Genomic DNA, 21,437 nt, shown 5'->3' with positions numbered 1-21,437 from the left:
AGTGTCAGGTTCTGGGGTCAGTAGTGCTGCAGTAAGGCTGGCCTCTCCATTGGTTTCCAGAAGTGGGCCATCTCTGAGCTGTCAACTACATCTGAGCAAGGCTGGTCTGTGTTCATCCCCTGGCTGCCACCTAAGCCTACCCCTTCTTGGGCAGGCACTCATTGTCCAACAGGAGCTGAAGTGCTCTCACAGGCCCAGGCCTGTGCTGTGACCGACCACAGTGACACAGAGAGTCATCATAGGTCATGATCTCTGGGTGCCCAGGAAACCCTGGAGGCAGCTGCAGGCCAGTTACAGCAGCTGCGCTTGAGATGCTCCTGACTTCTGTGCTGCCCCTCTGGAGCAAGTGCAGCCTCTGAGGCTCCTCGAAACTGCAGAGCCTGCACACTTGTGGCAGTTGGAGAACAAGGAGGAATGGCCAGTGGTAAAGCCATTCGTCTACAATCTCTCAGGCTGTGCTCTGATTCCTGGACAGTGCAGGCAGTAGGTCTTGGGGCTCAGTAGCCCCTGTACACTGGCATCTGGTCCCATCCCTCAGGAGGCCTGGGGGGAGGAGCCAAGGAAAGAAAGGGGCAGGAAGGGATCCCTGTCTTGTGTCCCATGTGACTAGCTACCTTTTGAGTTCATGGTTCCCACTGAGTTTGAGGCCAGCGAGTTCCAGGACAGCCAGAGGTGTTACACAGAGAAACCTTGTCTCCGAAAACCAACAACAAAAACCTAGCTGGGCAGTGGTGGCACACGCCTTTAATCTTAGGAGGCAGAGGCCAGCCTGGTCTATAAGATCAAGTTCCAGGACAGCTAGGACTGTTAACACAGAGAAACCCTGTCTTGAAAAACCAAACCCAGAAAAACCTAACCTACTCCAGGCAGAGCCGTCCCCCTGAGCAGAGTGAACAGAACAACAGAAGTCGGAGCTGCCTATGAGTCCCCAAATATGTCCCCTATTTCCAGAACATTCCACCCCGTGGTGAGCGCTTTATCCCTTGCCCCCTCTCTGGGCTTGTAGAACTCCTGATTCAATTCTTTTTTTTTTTTTTTTTTTTTTTTTTGTTTTTCGAGACAGGGTTTCTCTGTAGCTTTGGAGCCTGTCCTGGAACTAGCTCTTGTAGACCAGGCTGGCCTAGAACTCCCAGAGATCTGCCTGCCTCTGCCTCCCAAGTGCTGGGATTAAAGGCGTGCGCCACTACTGCCTGGCTCAATTCTTTCTTTGATCGGGTTGTGGAAGCCCTGAGTTGGCCGCCCTTCAGAGCTGCAGGATGGGGTGTGACATCTGTGCCCAGAAGGGCCTACACCCTTCTCAGCCCTGTGTCTGGGCTTTGGGGGTAGTCGCCCCCTTAGCAAAGCCGTGAAACAGCATCCTCCAGAAGGTACTACCTCAGTCTTGTTCCCCGGTTGGCCTTGGCACCTTCAGGTGACTCCCCGTCTAGAAGTCTATTGAGGGACATCAGAGTAAGCCCTGATGGGGGTAGGAAACCCAGACAAGGTAGATGTCAGCAGACCCATACCCAGGTGAGGTAGTTTTAGATTCAGAAAGCAGCCAACTATTACCTTGTATTTTCGGGGGGAGGGTTCTCTTTGGAAACAAGTAGCTAGAATCTGTAATACTAGTGGGGTGCCCCTTAGGACAGAGGGGCCATGACCCTTCCTGAGAGTAGCACACAAACCTATTGCCATGTAGTCAGTCTGACAGAGACAGAGTAGTCTCCCCAGGCTGTGAGCAAATCACAGTGTCTGCAGTCAGGTAGCCCCTGCCCTTAGATGTGGCTCACCTCTAGCCTGAAGTTTAGCAAGCTACAATCATTTCCCACCTTGGACTATTCTATGAATAGTAGGAAGCTACCTGGGTCTGTCTGTCTCTCTCTCTCTCTGTCTCTCTCTCTCTGAATAGTAGGAAGCTACCTGGGTCTCTCCCCGCCCCCTCACACACACACACACACACACACACACACACACTCAACCATCCTCCCCCAGCCTATGTTGCTGTGCCCTGCGGCATCTAGGGTGTCAGAAGCCTGGGCTGGCAGCAACATGCCCTTAGTTTCACGTTATGCAACAGCACCAGAAGCTGCCCCCTGCTTCCTAGAAAGCATCCTGATCACAGGTTCCTGGACCTTAGGAAAGGAAAACTCAGCGTGGGGCTCCCCAGCCTCAGACCTCCGAGGAACTATCAGTGATCTCCACATCTGTGTCTCAGGAGATCTGCGTGCTGCCCCACTGCACCCGAGTAAACACAGCCCTGTGTGCCCCAGAACCTCACTTCTGAACCAGCCTGCCAGTGCCCAGCTGCACTTCACCCATTCACCAGTCCAGCTGGCTGCAGGTGTCTTGCCTTCCCGTGAGTCTCCAAGCACATTTCTATGGTGTGCTTGGCGCTCGCCTACTTAGTGTAGGAACAGCCCGGTTTGAGCTCCTGGGGTCTTGGAGAAACAGTCAGAAACTACTGTTACCATGGAATGAAAGGATTTTGGAAGGAGATCCTGCCCCAAGCTTGCCGTGGAAAGGATAGAGTGGAGTTCCTGCTTCCTACTCAGCTTGCCTGAAGCCCAGGCATTGCAGAGGCCCCTGATCCTCAGCTGAGGCTGTCATACCAGGAGGGGGTTGAGAAAGAACCCTTATATGCGACACCTGGGCAAGCCAGGCCTGGTTGAGGGATAGTATCACAGTCTGTCACTGAGTTGCCCTCCTCTTGAGCCCTCCCCTGCAAGATGTTACTCCGTGCCCTCTTTCTGAACAGTCAAAACCCCAGAAAAAAAAAAAGCTTCATCCACACATGGTAGGTGTCAAGACCTAGTATGGTTCAAGGACTCTCTATGAAGGCCAAAGAATGTCTCCCCCTGGGATCTCCTGGTAGTACGTGGGAAGGCCGAGCAAACTCCCACCCTACAATCTGAGCTTTTCCTCGGGGAAGTGCCGGGAGAAGATGGGCCAGTGGGGCCGTTTGCAGACCACATCCCCCTTGTACAATCGATCAGTTCTGAGCTCCAGAAAGCCTGGGAGATCCTAGGGGAGACTGTGTACTGGGAGGATGGGACACTGGCAGATCCTAGGGGAGACTGTACTGGGAGGACGGGACACTGGCACCAGGGAGTGGTGACAGCCCGGCGCCCCCCACAAGCTCTCAGCAGTGCAGTGGAGCTGTGGGGTGCTCGCCACGAACCTGCCGTGTTTCTGCAGGGCAGAGCCAGCCTGCTACACCCTCTTCAGGTGCCGTCTGTGCAAGTAGCATGGAATGCTGGAGTTCCGCAAAGCGGGTCTCTGTGCGAACACCAGGCCAGGCATTCCACGTGGAGGTGTGTCAGAGCTGTGAGGGAAGGTGACAGGGGCTCCTTGGTTGCCGACCGCTCAGGACTTAGGCTTCTCTCCTCACTCTCCCGCCAACCCTGTACAACCCCTGTCCTCACAACAGGCGGCTCCCTACCCAGTACACACTTAAGTCTAATTGTCCTCTTTTTAGGATGCTAACCGTTGGGTTAGAACCCATCCTAATGACCTCCTCTTGAACCAGCAACATCTGCAAAGACAGCGTTAATCAATCACAGTTGTATCCCATTGAATTGACACAATCCAACCCGCGACACCATCTACGAGCCCAGTCAATACATCAGGGACCAAGGCAGAGGCAAACCACGACTTCTCTGTCAGTGAGAACCCTCAGTGAGGTAGCATTTGTTGTCACTCTTTTTTTTTTTTTTTTTTTTTTTTGTTTTTCGAGACAGGGTTTCTCTGCGGCTTTGGAGCCTGTCCTGGAACTAGCTCTGTAGACCAGGCTGGTCTCGAACTCACAGAGATCCGCCTGCCTCTGCCTCCCGAGTGCTGGGATTAAAGGCGTGCACCACCATCGCCCGGCTCTGGTTGTCACTCTGATAAGGGGATGAATGTCTGCCTTACTGTTGCCAGGGCTGCTGGTTTTCCCGTGGCCTGCTCCATGCTTGCCTCTTGGGGTTGCTGGGAGCCTACAGGGCCTACAGAGCATGGCTAAAGCCTGTGCGTTGGTTCCCAAACCTGGATTTCTGCTAAAGGAGGTGAGTGACCAGACAGTGTAGGCAGCAGATAAGGCCCAGGTATTTACACAGCCTGTTTCTTTTAAGAGGCTTGTGCTGCCTGAGGCAAGCCTCTCCCCCATTAGGAGGCTTCTCACTGCAAGGGGCTTAGAATTTTAAACCCTAGTCTTGGAGACAACCACTCCCTCCTAGGGCTGCATGGCGCCCTGTGGTTGTAAAGGTGAGTCAGAGTCACTGGTCAGTCACCACTGAAGAATGAGCTTGCACAGCCCAAGGTGAGGGGCCTGAGAAGTGAGGATCTTCAACTTCCTCCCAAAGCCCATCCACCCCACCTCAAAGGTGGGCCCAGAACCCTTTGTGAGGCTGGAGGTCCCCACAGGTGTGTCAGATCATCCCTATTTAAGGGTGTTAGGAGATGCGTTTGGAGGATTGGCCCAAGCCCACACAGTGGATGGGTGGGAGCTGGTTCAGGAACCATAGGCCTGATCTATGCCTGAGAGGAGAGAGGTACAAAAAAAAAAAAAAAAAAAAAAAAAAGCAGGTGACTGGGCAGCCAGCAGGCATGTGCCCTGGGGAGCCTCTACAGACGCCCTATTTCACACTTCCTTACAGAGCAGTAAATGGGTGCTCTCAGCCACATCTAACCAGCCACAAGTGTGGGCTAGTCCTGGTTTTGCTGTCCACAGACCTCTCAGAACCTCGGGTTTTTTTTTTTCTCCTATGCAAAATAGAACGGGATGACTCCAGCTATTGCGCCCTGAACGCCCAGGGTGACTCAACCCTCTTTCCCCACAGTCTCCTACTCGGCAGTCCCACCTTCTCTTCCCACCTCAGCCCACAGATGCCAAGAAATGGCGTGTTACGGGGTAAGGCTCATTTCTGGCCAGACAGTCCTGCTACTCAGCCACAGACACACCCAGGTGGTGCTGTGTCCACTACTCCACAGACTGTCGCACCGGACCCCTAAAGTCGTAAACATCCTCACGGAGAACCTAAACAACCAGACAGGGCTGTTCCAGTTCTCGGCATTGATTATAAAGGATGCTGCAGAGGATAGGGACTAGACTTGTCCAAGTTGGCCGGTCGCTGTCACCCAACCCTGAACTCTGCTCTTTCATCAACGGCAGGTCGATGGCCAGCCCCCGCGGGGTCGGTGCGTGACCGCGGCGCGGGCCAGCCAAGTCCCGTGGGGCAGACACCGCTGACCACGCGGCGGGTTCCCCGCCCGCGCACCTGTGCTGGGCGTGGCTTAGCGGCCCCGCCCCGCCGTGCTCCGTGCTGGTTGGCCGAGGTGGTGCGCTATGCTAATGAACCTGACCCTTCTCGCACCTGCTGGCCCCGCTGCCCGCGGGCACCGCGCGGACGCTGCAGCCCGTGTCCCGCTGCAAGCTCAAGATCCTGCCGCCTCTAGGGAGGAGACCATGCCGCGCTCCTTCCTGGTGAAAACGCACTCCAGTCACAGGGTCCCCAACTACGGGCAACTGGAGACACAGAGAGGTAGGAGTTGGCGGGATCTCTGTCCCCAGTTCTCAGCACTGCGGGGCAGGAGGCAACTGGAAAGTCCTTGGGAGCTGGGTCACACCTCTCCCAGGTGAGAGGGGAAAGGGTGAAGTTTCTCAGCACAACAGGGGACGAGGTTCCCTTCTGGGCTAAGACTGGGCCTCCAAGAGGGATGTGTTCAGGCCAACTTCTCTGCTTCGGGAGTCTTGGACACACCTTGAAGCTCTTCTCCCCACTTGGAAAACTTTCCCGAGCACCGGGACTCCCTGGAATTCTTCCTGTGTACTGCCAACGCTTCAACTCCAGCTAAGGAGACCCTGAAGGCCTCTCGGTGCAGGCCTGAAAGAGTCCAAACTTAAAATATGTCCCAGGCGCTGTGTACACCCACCCAGAGAAGGCCTCACTGACCACAAGCCAGGAAATTTGTCCTACCCTCAGAGGGTGGCTGGTGAGAAAAGGCAGGACTCCCCCAGAGCATCCTACCTGGGGGTGCCGAGCTCTCTGATAGAGCAAGCAGAACCTCTGGCGACCTTCCCTCTTCCCAGAAACCCCCTTGCTCTCCTGTTGCGGTGAACCACCCGCCCACACACAGACTCAGGTGTCTACCATTCCTGCTAGGCTCATGGGCTTGAGGTCCAAAGCACCCTTTGTCCTCAGAAACAGCCAGCTGCAGATAGGTCAGAGCCATTCCCACCCAGGTGGGAAGTTTCGTGGAAGAGACCCCCTGGGGACTCGGCCAGTGCCTGAAGGTACCTTGGATCTCAGGGCTCAGGCCAGCACCTCTGACATATGTGAGTCTTACCCAGAACCCCTGTTGGGGGACGGCGCGGGGAGGGGGGGATGCAGTACCTTGGATCCGCCCCCCCCCCCGGCACCCACGCTGCCACTAGGGGGTGCTATCTAGGACCCTGCTCTTCAGGGAACATTTTGAATTCAATTTAATGAGTCACCCCAGTAATTTTGTAACAGGGAAGACACTACTCCTGTGCGGGAAACGTTTTCTTTTAGTTGGGTGGTGGATCTCCTTACTGAGGAGGTGGGAAGTTGTATTTACAGTGAATGCAGTGTTTTTCTTGCACTGAGAATGCAATCAGTGCCTCATACAAGGCTAGTCAAGCCCTAGACCACAGAACCACACCTCTAGCCCCAAGCCATGGTTTTGAAAGTTTAAAATATTAGGGTTCACTTCTACAGCACACCCCAGCTTCCCACTTGAATGAGCAAATCAGGTGCCCTACAGGAACCTCTCGGGGGTAAGGGGTTGTCCAGGACAGCCTTGATGCTCTTCAGCCTTCCCTCCTGGCTCTCCCAGGACCCCATGGCCTCGGTGACTTTTTCCTATCAGGATGTCACTCTAGAGTGGGACCCAAGATACTGAGGTCTGGGCCCCGCCTTCTTAAGTAAATGTTTTTTTAGGGGCCTCATAGATTCCTTGAGCCAGAGGACACTGAGACCCTCATTTCCCAGGAACCCCAACCCCCACCCCCGCATGGGCCCTTTTCCTCTGTCTGTGATCAGAGAATACAGATGGGGTTTGAGTATGGAAGTGCCTGAGGCTAGGCAGCATAGATTTGCCTGCAGATAGGACCCCAGTAAAACTCCCAGGACGGTGGTGGCTCCATTCTATTGTCCTGACCTCGCCTGACAGTCTCTTAGCTAGCCTGTTCCGCCCCCCCCCCCCATCCAGAGTGTGCTGTGCTGGGTGTATAATTGGGGGGAAATGTGTGAAAGAGCTCAGGTAGGGAGGGAGTAAAGGGGTTTAGCTCACTGGTTCTCCACATCCTCACCAACACTTGTTCTTAGGTTCCAGCCATCTGTGTAGTATGAAGGGGCATCTTAACGTGGTTCTAATTTGCATTTTTCTGTTGTCTAATGATGTTGGGTATTTTCTTGTGTGTTTGTTGCCCAGTTGTATATCCTTTTAAAAATGTTAGTCTTTTTAATTAAGAAAACTTCGTTATATTGTTTGTGGGTGGGTATGGCACGTATCTATCATGGCCACGTGTGTATCATGGCTTGTGCATGGACACGTGTGTATCAGGGCATGTGCATGGGGGTCAGAGGATAGCATGCAAGAGCTAGCGTTCCTCTTTCATCATATGGGTGGGGGTAAAACTCGGGTTGTCAGAGTTGGCTGCAAGCGTGTGTACCTGCTGAGTGGTCTTGTCAGTCTCATTTGCGTATTGTCTTTGGAGAAATAGATATTCCTGTATCCCCACTATTTTTGAGGGGGAATGTCCCATGTATCCCAAGCTAACCTTGAAATAGATATCCCTGTATCCCCACTATTTTTGAGGGGGGTTGTCCCATGTATCCCAGGCTAACCTTGAACTCTCTGTAGCTGAGGCTGACTTTCAACCTCTCATCATCCTGCCTCTGCCTCCCTGATTAGGATAACAAGTGCACAGCGTTACACCCAGTTTGGAGAAGAAAGCCAGGACTTCCATTGTGCTAGGCAAGCCTCTATGCTATGCTTGCTCACCCTTCTGTGCCTACTCCTAAGTTGTGCTATTGGACCTTCATTGTGAGGCTGTGCATACTTTCTTTGTGCATATACTAGTTTCTAATCAAGCATTTCATTTGGGAATATGCGCTCCTGACCTGTGCACTGTCACTGTGACCCCAAGCCTTGTCATCAAGGCAGAAATAAGGCCAGAGATTTGTCTGAGCACGTGTGGAGTGGATGGAGGGCTGGTTGGTGCTTCTGTCTTTGGGGAATCCAAAACCTGCCTTTAACTTACGGCGTGGTCTCCTTGTGTGTGGGGAGGGATACTGTGGTTATTTGATTAAATGCATGAAATTCTGGCCACAAATCCAGGAGCCACAACCAAAAGACGCAGAAAGCCAGGACTAGAGCTGATATTGCCTAGTTAGCAGCAGGCACCAGCTCCAGCCGCTTGCTTGGTTGGGCGTGTTTGTGCATGTTGACAAGGAGCAAGTGTGTGCTGTCCAGTGGCTAGGGATGTGGCCGAGCACAGCACATCATGACACACTCAAGGAGACGCCAGAGGAATGGGTGACCCCGTGGTGACTGGAGGCTGATTGCTGTGGGGGCAGGTGGCTGTTTTTACCAGGCTCCTTTTGTTCTGAGCTCAGACTTCTGTATGGGAGCCCAAGGGTGCTTAGTCCCAGCTGCTACTCACTCTCCGGACATGGGACTGGGGCTCTTTAGACAAGCTGCCAGACACAGACTGAGAGCAAGAACTCCTGTGAGGAGATGATTCTTGGGGTGTCCTAAATAGCCAAGGTTGGCTCAGCCTTAAAACCCTCCCAATTTAGTCTCCTGAGTGCTAGGTTTGCAGGTGTGTGCCCACGAGTCTGACTGTGCAGCTGTTTGTGTTCCTAGGCAGTGGACATCCTGGAGGGTTTTATTTCCCTTTCCTCATTGTAGACAAGGAAGTTCAGCTCACTTTCTAGTGTCTGGACCTGTCTAAATCATGCGGCCCTCAGCTTTTGCCTCCCATTGTCACCACCTCCTACCACAACAGTAGGTAAAGTGGGCAAGCCTGGCTTCTGTAGGTATGATGGGGTCGTGGTAGGCATTTGTAGCTTAGGCTTCCACTGGCTGCCGATGACCTATGAGACTAGCCAGACCGCAGTTAGATTAAGCGAACAGAAGTTTGGAAGCCCAGATACAGCGGCATCACTCCTCACTGTGTGTTCTCTCTCCCCGCTGCCCTTCTAGAAGCTAATGCCTCCTGCTCTGCCTGTGAGGAGCTTGTGGGATCCTGCCACCCGCCAGATGAGGAGGCCCCTTCCACTCCCAGTGACCCTCTACAGCCCCGGGACAGCACCTCTGCCGTTGCCTGCATCTCTCTGCCTCTTCTGCCACATCATGGGGAAGCTCTGGGAGCCTCTGGGCCAGAACCCCAGGAAACCAGCTGGGTGGGCCCTCGGGCTGGCCAGGCCCCCAGTGTTCCCCTCAAAGACAGCTTCACTCTGCCCTCATTGTTGGTGCTGCCCACACGGTGGCCCCCAATCCTGGGCCCAGATGGAGCTCTGGATAAACGACTAGGGGCAGAGGGAACCCCTCGAGCCCCAGGCAGTTTTGAGTGCATCCACTGCCACAGGCCCTATCATACGCTGGCAGGCCTGGCCAGGCACCAGCAACTGCACTGCCCCCTGCCGGCTGGGCCCGCCTTCACCTGCAGGTACTGCGACAAGGAGTATGCCAGCCTGGGTGCTCTCAAGATGCACATCCGCACCCACACGCTGCCCTGCATCTGCAAGGTGTGCGGCAAGGCCTTCTCCAGACCCTGGCTACTCCAGGGCCACATCCGCACCCATACAGGTAGGATGGGCAAGGCTGTAATCCAGATACAAAGGAAGACAGGTTGGGGAAGGGGCTGGACCATTGGCAGAAGAGAGGAGAGGCTGGTCTCATTATTGAAAGGGTTCTTGCAGCTCCTGCAGCTGCTGGCAGACAGCCCCACAGAAGAAGAGCCCCACAGACATGTCCTTTCAAGTTCCTGAGGCCAGAAACCTGAAATCCAGGCATCACCGGGCCACATTCTCCCCAAAGACTGTAGGAATGACATTTCTTGCCTCTCTTATCTCCTGGAAGCTGGCCCTATTCATTGACAGTTGGCCACATCTGTGTCTCTGCCTCTGTCCCCCTTTTTTTTCTTCTCAAGACGGGGGTTGTCTGTACTTTTGGAGCCTTCCTGGAACTCTCTCTGTAGTCCAGGCTGGCCTCCAACTCACAGAGATCCACCTGTCTCTGCCTCCCAATTGCTGGGATTAAAAGCGTGTACCATCACTGCGTGGCACCTTGGTTCTCTTAACATCTCCTCATGTGTCTGTATCTTCACTATAAGGGGAGGGAGACCCCTATAAGTCATAAAACTATGCTTCACCCAATGGCCTTATCTTAACTCAGTCATCTTTGCAAAGGCCTTGTTTCTGAGAAGGGGCGCTGTCAGGAAGCAGGTGTCTCAGGAAAGGCGAGACTAAGGGCTGCAGGGCTCCAGTGGCTCCTATCTACCCACATCTGGTGGCTTTAGGATCAGCAAAGTGTGGGATGGCAAAGAAGCTTGGCCACTGTGGAGACTCCAGTAGGAAGGGCAGACTCTGGATTTGGAGAACTGTAACCAGCTAGGATACAAGTGCCCTGGGCAGGCTGCAGAACCAGGCAGAAAATTCAATGGCACCCTCCCCTTCCACTTGGAAGGGTTATCCTGGAAGCCAAGGTCCCAGCAAAAATATTTGTTTGTCCTAGTCCTCGGTGGCCCTGACTAGAGATGGTGCCTGTGTATAGGAGTATAGCTTACTCTGTCCAGCTCTGCCCTTACAGTGGCTCAATGTTACACTGCCCAGTGGCCAGGAAGGGCTGCCAGAGGCTCCCAGCAGTCATGGTCAGAACTGAACACCCAGGGCTTGTCAGAGACACACTTTGCCTCTGCCTCAGAAGAGCCTCTGGTACTGTGATCCATCCTGCCCAGAATGACTTTCCGATTGTCCAAAGGGCTCTGACCTTGGGTCAGAGGGCTCTGATGAGCATTTGGAGGGCAGGGGCAAGTTACTCATTGATAGACGGAGACATTTCACCTTTGGCCACCGTCTGTGGGATTGTCCTGTGGTCCCTCACCTGACTTCCCATATTCCTCCCACAGGTGAGAAGCCATATACTTGTCCGCATTGCAGCAGGGCCTTTGCTGACCGCTCCAACCTGCGGGCTCATCTGCAGACTCATGCTGGCACCAAGAAGTACCGCTGTCCTATCTGCTCCAAGGCCTTCTCCCGCATGTCTCTCTTGGCAAGGCATGAGGAAGCTGGCTGCTGTCCTGACCCCTAGAGGCACAGCAGGGTGGAGGGGCCAAGCCTGACAATATTCTCAGTGGTTCTATATCGTCCAGGACAATCGGGGAAGGTATGGGCCCAGCCCACTCTTGCCTGTGTCCAGCCAGAACCAATAAGCCCAGTGGAGCCTTTGGGTGTCTTTCTCCAAGGTCTACATTCAGAGTAGAATCACCACAAGACTCACCAAAACAAGAACCAACAGTTCCGTTTTCAGCTTGGCCTGTCTGTTGGACCTATTCCAAAAAGGAGAGACTATTGGAAAGCGGCTAACCCTGGACAAAGCCTACCGCAACACCAGTGAGCCTGCTCACCTGGGTCCTTTTGTGTGCAACTTGAAATGACCATTTTTACTTGAGGAGAGCGCAATGTGTGTATAACCTTGGGAAGCACAGCTACCTCTCAGCCAGCCTCACTTGCCTTTGCCCTGGGGTTAGAGACACATTTTCTCCTGCCCGTTATGTGCACATGCATGTGCACACGCACCCTAGCTCCTCCCCCTAAAATGAGGCAGGGCCAGACAGGATTGGGCTGAAGCCAGGTCCTGCGCCTCATCTCCATCTTCCTGCTTGGAGCTGGCCTCATGGCTGTCTAACGTCTCAGGAGAGCAGCCATGGGGTAATAAAGAGGCCTGCGCACTCAGGCCTCCTGTCTTGAGCCTTGAGGTCTTGAGTCTTTACCAATCTCCTGGATCTATGGAGGAGGCAGAATTCTTCAGGAGCAATGGGATTCCAGATAACCTGGGCCTTTCTGAGCACAGAGCAGGCAGGAGACTGAGGGTATTTTTGCTAGGGCATTTCAGAGCCCTTTGAGCTTGGAGCCTTCCCTGGAACCTGAGAGAGAATCTGCACGAAGTGGTTTGGCCTGAAGAAATGAAGATGAGGGTACAATTAATACCAGGACTAAGGACCCATGGAGGACACTTGGATGGGACCAAGGCGGAGAACTGGTAGGGTGGTTATGTGCTGCTGAGTAGCATCCCGAGCCAGGACAGGGAAGGACTTGCTTCTCCCAGTGGATCTGGTTGACTCTAGTTGGCATTTGGACAGAGAAAGGAGACCCACAGAGAATTCTTGACACGTTTGAGGTAAGAGGCTATTGGTCACTCCACTTCAGGCCCAGGACAAGGAATTTGAGTCAGCATCCTTTGTTCAGGCCCAGTAGAAAGAGGTTCCCAGCTTCCGAGCTTCCAGGAGCCTGCTACAAAGCTCACGGGTCGTGCAGGTATCTTAGCCTCTGGTTTTGCAGATGCTTCACGTCAGATTTGGTAGTGAGCATCTGGCTGTGGTTTGCTGGTGTGAGGATAGCTCTCTAAGAGGCCATGGGGATTCCCCAGAGGAAACTTGACCTAATTGGAGAAGGTCTCAAACAGTCTAAGGCTATAGCCCACACTGGCCTTAAGCTCACAGAAGTCTTCCTGCCTCAGTCCCCCAAGTGCTGGGATTATAGGCGTGAGGATCATTTCTGACTTACAAACTTGACCTTGAAGTTGGACTTCTAGACCAGGAGTGACCACAGATGCAGAAACACCTCACCCCAACTCCTGTGAGAGAGTCGGCTGCAGATTGTCCGCCCCAGACCTATGCCAGCTGGTGGAGGGACCCGCTTTTCAGACAGACATATTCATGTTTTCAGACCAAGGCCACTGCCCCCCAGGGGGGTAGGTAAGAACTGGACACAAGGCTACCCTCTGAATGGAAATGCATCCACCAAAAGTTCTGGGGCCAGAGTCCAAACTCAAAGTGACCTTCAAGGCAGGAGGTGGATGTTGTCCTTGGCTTGTAGGAGGAGTTTCTCTGTTTCTGCCTTGGCCATCACACTGCCATGTCCCATGAGTCCCTCCAAAGTGACCTCATCTTAGCATCTGTGAAGACCCACTTGTAAGGTTGCATTCTAAGGGTTAGGATTTTGGCATGGATTTGGGGTGGAGGAGGCTGTTCAGAGCAAACACCTGAGAACGTGTGTTTTGACAAGCCAGCATCCCTGTGACTTGTCCTCACTCTTAGAGCAAGGCAAAGGGGTCTAAATGATCCCTTCTCAAAATCTACACGGGATCATAGGCTAATCAGTTACCTGAAATAGCTTCAAAGTTGGGCAAGAAACCCCTCCCCCACTTCCTCTTCATCTCTTTATCAAAGCAAAGGAAGGAATCTTGTCCCCAAATGTCTGGCCCTTCTGTAAGCTCAAGATTCCCCAAGCAGAGGGGCCTTCAGAACCCCAACCAACATGAACCTGGATTTCTCACAAGAGCGTTCTTTTAAAATAGCATCCAGATGCCCAAAGGAAGCTATATTGTAAATTGTGTTCTATTCCTGGTTCCTCATGTCTAAATGGGGCTGTCGCACCTGTCGGGTATGAAGCAGGGAATCTCACAGCCGAAAATAAAGTGGAATGTTTCCCTCCTTTGGTTCCAGCTCATGGAAAATGCTCTCGTATTTATATCCAGACTGGTGGAGGGCTGAGGTCGCAGAGGGTGGGGGTTGGCAGAGGAGCAAAAGGAGGGCACCTGCCAGGGAACTGATACCGAATGAATGGAGGATGCTTTCCACTGGGCAGGCCAGGCTAAAGTCAGGTCACTGCAGCTGAGCAGCCCCGCCTGCATACACCTGTGCCTGCCCAGCCAGCCTGGCACGCCATGGCTTCCTCCTTCACGGTCCCTCCTTATTCACACAGCACAGCAAAGGAACTGGGGGTGTTGACTCCTCACTTGATTTCTGGGCCCAGTCCGTGACCTGCAGGAGAGCCAGGAAGGGGGGTCCCCACAGTGTGCTTGACCAGCCTGTTTTCTAGGGAGAGGGGGCGGTGTTTGCCTTTCCTGCTTGTCCCCTTCTACCCTGTTACTCTTCAAAGTCCCGCTTTCCCCATGAAGGAGGGTCTTTCGTTAGACCCTCTCTCCAGAGCGGGAGCAGGGGATGAGAAGAGACACGGGCCCAGAAGAGGAGAGCAGGTAGTCTTGCCATGGCCCAGTTGAAAGCAGAGGCCCAAAAACCCAGTGATGGACAAGCTAACTATTAACTATCACCTCTGTCAGCTGGCTACTCTGAAGTGCTGGCAGCTCTCCCGGGGTGTGTATGTGGGGGCGCGGGGACTACTTGTAGGACAGGTACCTGCAGAGAGAACGTCTGGGATCTGAGGCCTCCATGGCTCTTCCACTCAGGGCTGAAAGCAGAAACCATCCCTGTCTTTCTGGAAACAGGTGTGTGAGGTCCAGCAGGCCTTTGGATGACCCAGTCCTTCTCCCCACAACCTGCTGAAAGAAACTTCTTCAGAAAGCCAAAGAGGCACTAAGGTTATGGCTTTTGCTTCCAAAAGCCCGGTGGATTCTATAAATATCATTTTGGCCTGGAATATTCTAGGGGGGTTCTCTAAATGCTTGAAATAGCCCACTTGTTACTATCTATACTCAGAGCACCCACTCCTGGCCACACCCACATGGCTAAACTTAGCTCGCTGGCGGAGCTCGATGGAACACAAGTTTCCAGGCTGCTGAGGCTGGAACATCCAAGGAGAGTGCATGGCTGCTGAGGTAAGCAGCCACACCCTTCAGCCCGGTCCTGAACATCCAGTGTCTGCTGAGTTACTGCGTAGCTGGCTTCTCTGCGTCTAGAAAAACCACTGACCCTGGAGAGAGATGGCTCAGGGGTTAAGACAGATATGGCAGGCATCTTACAACCACCTGTAACATTGAAGGGGTTCAGTGCTGCCTTCTGACCTCCAGGGACACCCACACATATGTAGCTTATAGACAAACATTAAAAAAGAATTCTGCCGGACGGTGGTGGCACCTGCCTTTAATCTCAGCACTCGGGAGGCAGTTTTCTGTGAATCTGAGGCCATCCTGGTCCACAGAACAAGACCCAGGATGGGCTCCAAAGCTATAGAGAAACCCCGTCTTGAAAAAAACAAAAACAATTAATTTAAAAAAATTTAAAAAAAACCAGTAAACATTGTCCTTTCAGGCCCTGTGTCGTGAGTACCATACATTTCCCCCTCATCCCTAGTTCCCTACATAGCACCTAGCTCTATTCTCTACTGTCCTCCAGCCTCTGATATCCACAAGGACCCCATACTGATGACCAAGTGTTCTAGTGTTTCTATTGCTGTGATTAAGCCACTACGATCAAAAGTAACTTGGGGAGGAATGGGTTTATCTGGCTCAAGAAGTCAAGGCAGGAACTCAAACCAGGCATGAACTTGGAGGCAGGAGCTGATGGAGAGGCCATGGGGAGTGCTGCTTGCTGGCTTCTATAGTTTGCTCAGTTTACCTTCCTATGAAAACCCAGGTCCACCACCCAGGGGTGGCCTCAGCCACAATGGAATTGCCTCCTGTCCCCCATCAATTGCTAATTAAGAAAATGCCTATAGCCAGGTGGTGGTGGCACGCGCCTTTAATCCCAGCGCTCTGGAGGCAGAGGCAGGTGGGTCTCTGTGAGTTCGAGGTCATTCTGGTCTACAGAGTGAGTTCCAGGACAGCAGCCAGGGCTACACAGAGAAACTCTGCCTCAAAAAGTAGAAGAGGAGGAAGAGGAGAAAATCCTCCAATGCCCTACACGCTTGCCTGCCGTCAGCCCAGTGCTTACGGAGGCATTTTCTCAATTGAGGCTTCCTCCTTTCACGTGACGCTAGTTTGTGTCAGGTTGACACAAAACCATCTCTAATGTCTCCTGGGAGCCAGCCCATCAGGGACAAATTCCACGTGTACCACCTCAGCTATGCCATCTGGGTTTCGAGGACGCCTGTGTGGTTACACTGCTCACGTTTTCCTGCTTCTTCGGGTCTCACACTGATCCCACCCGCCCCCACAGTCCACAGCCTCACAAGCCAGACTGGGAGAGATCCGCGGCCTTGTTTGAAGCTTTTCCCTGTGCGGCAGCTCCAGCGCCGAATACTCTGTGATTCCACGAACTCCCACAGCAGACGGTTGCTCAGACCCCTGGGTCTGCACAGTGGGCCGGAGATTGTCCCTTTCTCTTTATCTGAGGTCGCGCTGGAAGGGTGTCCTCTGTCATCTCTGTCTCGCTCTCTTTCACCACATCTCTTCTCCCGAGATTCCAGGCTGCGGGATCTCAGCTGCGGGGCTTTCTAAGGCAGATCTGACTCAGGTTTTCTTTACCCTTTGGCCTCCAAGCTCTGAGAAGAGGCAAGCTAACACTGCCGTCTCCTCCACTTTTTTTTTTATACTTTAATTTTTGTTGTTTGTTTTATTTTTCGAGACAGGCATTTTCTGTGTAGCCTTGGCTGTCCTGGAACTCGCTCTGTAGACCAGGCTGTCCTCGAACTCCGACATCCGCCTGCCTCTGCCTCCGGAGTGCTGAGATTAAAGGTGTGCACCACGCCTACCCCTGTGATGCTCTACCCTTCAACAGCACAGTTTCCACTGTCGGTCTCGTTACCCATTTCAGGGACATCACTACTCTTCCCAAACTCCTCTTTAGTCAGTGTGTCCTGCCAGCTGACTGTGTTGTGTGGCTAAAGTTCCTCTCCAGAGGGAGACTTAGACAATGTCTGCCCCTCTCAGTAAGGCTCCCTCTGTCAAACTAGCGTACAATTCCTCGACTTACTGAGGGTGCCGTGTGTAAGGGGCTACGGGCAGGAGAGTGGATGAGTTTGAAGCCGTCATAGTGGAAGGTCTGCACCCAGCATCATGACCCCTGACCTCCACCTGGCTGTGGCTGTAAGGGCCCCCTCCCTTAGTCTTCCCGACCAGCCTCTCTCCAAGAGCTGAAAATTTGGCAGAATTGCACACAATCGATTGGAAGAAGTGGTTGGGTACTTGGGTGAAGGCTCCATGACCTTCAGGAAGAAGATCAAACCTAACTCCTGAAGATGGTAGAAGTTTGGCTCAGAAGATAGTCCTTACAACTGAAGGCCTGTGGAAGAGGAAGCAGGTCATGGCTTCATGGCTACACAAATGTGGGCGTGTCCAGCATCACTTATGTATATAAAAAAGTCATGGCAGCTAATTTTTTTTTTTGCTATTTTTTTTTTCGAGACAGGGTTTCACTGTAGCTTTGGAGCCTGTCTTTTTTTTTTTTTTTTTTTGGTTTTTCGAGACAAGGTTTCTCTGAGGTTTTGGAGCCTGTCCTGGAACTAGCTCTTGTAGACCAGGCTGGTCTCAAACTCACAGAGATCCGCCTGCCTCTGCCTCCCGAGTGCTGGGATTAAAGGCGTGCGCCACCACCGCCCGGCCAGGAGCCTGTCTTGTAGACCAGGCTGGCCTTGAACTCTCAGAGGTCTGCCTGCCTCTGCCTCCCGAGTGTTGGAATTAAAGACGTGCACCACCACTGCCCAGCGTGGCAGCTAATTTTATGGTTTGTAATTTGTTTTTTTGAGACAACGTTTCTATTATCCCAGGTTGGCCTCCAATTTGCTATATAGCAGAGGATGACCGTGAACTCTTAATCCTCCTGTCTCCGCCTCCTGAGTGCTGGGATTACAGCCGTGTGTCTGCTTACCTTGTTATCCAGTGCTGGGGGTGGCTTGCTAGGCAAGTGTCCTACTAACCTAACCTGGTCAATACATACTTGGCCACAATTAAAGAAAAACAAAGTGAAAGAATTGTTTGTGATACCTGGAAAGGACATGAAAAAGTGTATTAGAACAAGCCACTTCCGTTTACTTGCTCCTTGTCTGAGGTTGCAGGCATTTCCTGCGACATCCTCTGTCTCAAAACACACGAATAGTGTTGGCTCACTGGCCCCTGACAGGAAGTGTGGCTCATAACTGCTCTGAAGGCCATGTTGGGCTGTGGTCACAGAATTCAAACAAAGAGCCTGTAGAGGTCACCTGGTGCAGGGGCCTCATTTGTCACAAGGGCCAAAGCCTGGGCAAAGAACCAGCCAGGGAAGTGGGAAAGCAGACGTAAAGAGCCCTGAAGGTTTGTGGTCAGGCACCAACACAGAACATGGAGGCACTGGTCATTACTCCTCTGGCCTGGGCTAAGAAAGGAATTTTCTTGTAAGCGAGGGCAAGGGAATTCCAGCCCGGGGTAGCCCCAACGTGCCTCTTTCCCTCTTTCCTTCCCTGTGACCCTAACCCTGGCTTTCTTCCTCCCCAGTTCTGTGCAGGCCCCACCTCTACTCTAGGTCCTTTCCTACTAAACACAGCGACCCTGGCAGCCTATAGCCACCTGCTAGAGTGGCTGCATGTGTTCTGCCCTGTGCTGTTGTTCACACGGGACCAGAACCCCTGGATGAAATCTACCTCTCTCCTGCCCTCTCCAGTGGCCCAGGCCAACTACTCTGGAAAGATGTTGACCTCTGAAGACTTCCCTGGGGACCCGAGTTCAAAGGGACAAGGGACAGGGACACAGAAATCCACAAACAGTATCCTCCCCTTTTAGGTCACTTTCAAAGGTTTTCTTTCCCCAGTGCTTGGCCTGGAAAAGGCCCGTATGGGAAGCACAGCTGCGCTTTGGTCCCCTCTGCTGGCCTGACCAGGCCAAGCTCCAGGGTACAGCAGATGGATGCTCAGTCCTGGGTGGACTTCCTTCCCAGCCTGGTATTGGGCTGTATTCCCCTCTCCTCTCTTCTCTTTTCCCCAAAGGGCCTTCTTCCCTGGGTCTCATACATATCCCTGGCCTAACAATGAACCTCACACCCTTGACAGACACTTTATAACATCTGAGATAATAGCAGAGAGGTGACTTCCCACTGACTCTTAGCTTTAAGGCACACAGGGTTCTAGGATGTCAAGCACTGGGATCCTTCAGCTGTGAGGTGATCTTGGCCGCTGGGCCTGATAACAACACGCACATGTTCCAATGGGTGTAACTGTCCCTTCTGTATTGAAGCCTTCTCTTTTCTCCCCTCCCCTCTCTTCCCCTCCCCTCCTCTCCTCTCCCTTCCTCTTCCCTCCCCTCCTCTCTTTCTCTCTCTCTCTTTCTTTTTATTTTTGGTTTTTCAAGACAGGATTTCTCTGTGTAACTATCCTGGCTGTCCTGGAACTCACTTTGTAGACCAGTCTAGCCTTGAACTCACTGAGATCCACCTGCTTCTGCATCGCTCGCTAGTGCTGGGTGGGATTAAAGGCAGTTCTTTCTGGCCGGCTGTGTTCACTGGCTTTACATCATGTAATACTACGATTCTAAACAGTAGAATAGGTGAGGTACCCAGGAACCCAGGTTTCCACCCAGCTCAGTGTCTAACACAGAGGCTCTGTAGAAACCTTTCCTTCCTCGTCACAAGAAGGGCAGGTGCAGATTATTAAGGTACATGGGTGCCCTCTCCATCCCTGTTGCCAGGGAGCTCAGTGAAGGCACTGAGAGTGTTGTCCCTCTGGAGCAACCAGACAGCACCTTTGGAGAAGAAACTGAAAACCAGAGCTGTCTGACGTACAAGGAAACAATAGTGAGACTGGCTAGCTCAGCCTGATGTGACAGGCCATCTCCTGTGCTGCTGAAGGCCTGTTCACACTCCCATACTTCGGTGGAGAGAGCCAAACAATCGATTTAGCTTCCAAGACAGCAGCATGCCAGCAGCTCTCAACAGTGCCCTAGGCATATAGCTGCTTGGCTGAGCCACCCACTTCTAGGAATTCTTCTACAGAAGCACACACACTCACACAAAATGCAAGGACAGCGCCATGCATGGCTTCAATGGGGGGCAATCTGAATAAGTTTAGACAGTCTAGACAAACAAGGAAGCTGTTTTGGTGTGGAGCTGAAAAGCGTTCAAGAAGCACCCACGTAGAAAAACAGGCTAGAGAAAGAGCAATTCCCCACCATTGTGTATAAAATGTCAACCAAAGGCTGTGGAGGCATTGTTACCATCTGCTCTCCTGAGAACCGAACTGGTGGCCTGGTTATTTCATAGTGTGTACTCTTGCATCTTCTTTGATGTCTGAGCCATTCAAAATCTAAGAATTTTAAAAGAGATGGGGGGGGGGGCTGGAGAGATAGCTCAGTGGTTAAGAGCATTGCCTGCTCTTCCAAAGGTCCTGAGTTCAATTCCCAGCAACCACATGGTGGCTCACAACCATCTGTAAAGAGGTCTGGCGCCCTCTTCTGGCCTTCAGGCATACACACAGACAGAATAAAAAAGATGGGGGAACTGGAAAGTTGTATCTGTTTCTGCTGGAGAATGAATGGACTCAGCGATGATGGCTGTACCAAGTGAGGACACTAAATGTCACTTAACTGTAACTTAAAAATAAAAGCCAAGCCCGGTGATGGTGGCGCACGCCTTTAATCCCAGCACACGGGAGGCAGAGGCAGGCGGATCTCTGTGAGTTCGAGACCAGCCTGGTCTACAGAGCTAGTGCCAGGACAGGCTTCAAAGCCACAAAGAAACCCTGTCTCGAAAAACCAAAAAAAAATGGATGCAGCAGCTCACACCTACCACTGGATGGAGGAACTGCTCCAGGGAGCAAGAGAGACCAGCGAAGAAAAAAAAGAGCCCGAAAAAAAAAAAAAAAAAAAAAAAAAAAAAAAAAAAAAAAAAAAAGCCAAATGGCAAGATTTTTGTTTTGCATACTTTGCTGTAATAAAAATGACGTAAAAGTCAGGTGGTGGTGGCACAAGTGCTTAATCCCAGCAGAAGTAAGAGAATCTCTTGAGTTTGGGGCCAGCCTGGTCTACAGAGTTCCAGGACAAACAACAAAAACCCATAGAGAAGTGTTAATCCATTTCAACTACGAAAAGTGACAAAATTCTTGCTTATGCAGAACCTGGGAAAGAGGACAGCATTTGAAAATACCTAATGCGGATGTAGCGCATCCACCTGCAGCCCGAGACCTCCGGTAAACTGGACGGTCCAGACAGGCTATGGGACCCCAGATTCAAGATAGGGCATACAAGAGAAGCCAGATTGTGGATGTAGAATACTCCAGGATGAGGGGCCCTGGCACGATCCTGGGCTGCGGAGCTGGGGATCCCTCCCGATGCGCGGTCTAGTGGGTTGTGTGTGCAACGGAGAGGCAGGATGCTTGTCGTTCTTGAGCTCTGGAACAGCAGATGGCCCCACCGTCCGTCTCCACAGTCTGGCTATTCTGAGCTGCGTGTGCCAGAAAGACGACTCCCGCGCTTGCGCAGATTCCACCCATGCACAAGGCGCACGCGCAGGTTCCACTCCCTGAGCCGACTCGGCCCCTCGCCGGAGGCCACGCGCTCCGAGGCGGCGGGGCGGGCTCAGTGTCGGCCGC

General features: G+C 52.6%; 1 protein-coding gene across 1 annotated transcript; it reads left to right on the top strand.

Moving 5' to 3' along the window:
• The first annotated feature begins 5,267 nt into the window (after window positions 1-5,267).
• Snai3 (snail family transcriptional repressor 3) lies at window positions 5,268-13,727 on the top strand. The gene is made up of 3 exons (XM_050165289.1): window positions 5,268-5,498; window positions 9,187-9,792; window positions 11,114-13,727. The coding sequence occupies exons 1-3, from the start codon at window positions 5,303-5,305 to the stop codon at window positions 11,293-11,295; spliced, it is 984 nt and encodes a 327-aa protein (XP_050021246.1). The 5' UTR covers window positions 5,268-5,302; the 3' UTR covers window positions 11,296-13,727.
• Window positions 13,728-21,437: the final 7,710 nt, after the last annotated feature.

Source organism: Alexandromys fortis, unplaced genomic scaffold (assembly GCF_014885135.2).
Source record: "Alexandromys fortis isolate MF-2015 unplaced genomic scaffold, M_Fortis_MF-2015_v1.1 scaffold_165, whole genome shotgun sequence".
Classification (NCBI taxonomy): domain Eukaryota; kingdom Metazoa; phylum Chordata; class Mammalia; order Rodentia; family Cricetidae; genus Alexandromys; species Alexandromys fortis.
The sequence above is the reverse complement of the archived record's forward strand: the minus strand, read 5'-3'. Positions and strand labels throughout refer to the sequence as shown.

Bases quoted from the DNA above. Each gene is read 5' to 3' on its own strand.
- Snai3 (XM_050165289.1), top strand. From the start codon at position 5,303: ATGCTAATGAACCTGACCCTTCTCGCACCTGCTGGCCCCGCTGCCCGC. The intron at 5,499-9,186 runs GTAGGAGTTGGC...CTGCCCTTCTAG, and splicing joins GCAACTGGAGACACAGAGAG to AAGCTAATGCCTCCTGCTCT. The intron at 9,793-11,113 runs GTAGGATGGGCA...TTCCTCCCACAG, and splicing joins CCACATCCGCACCCATACAG to GTGAGAAGCCATATACTTGT.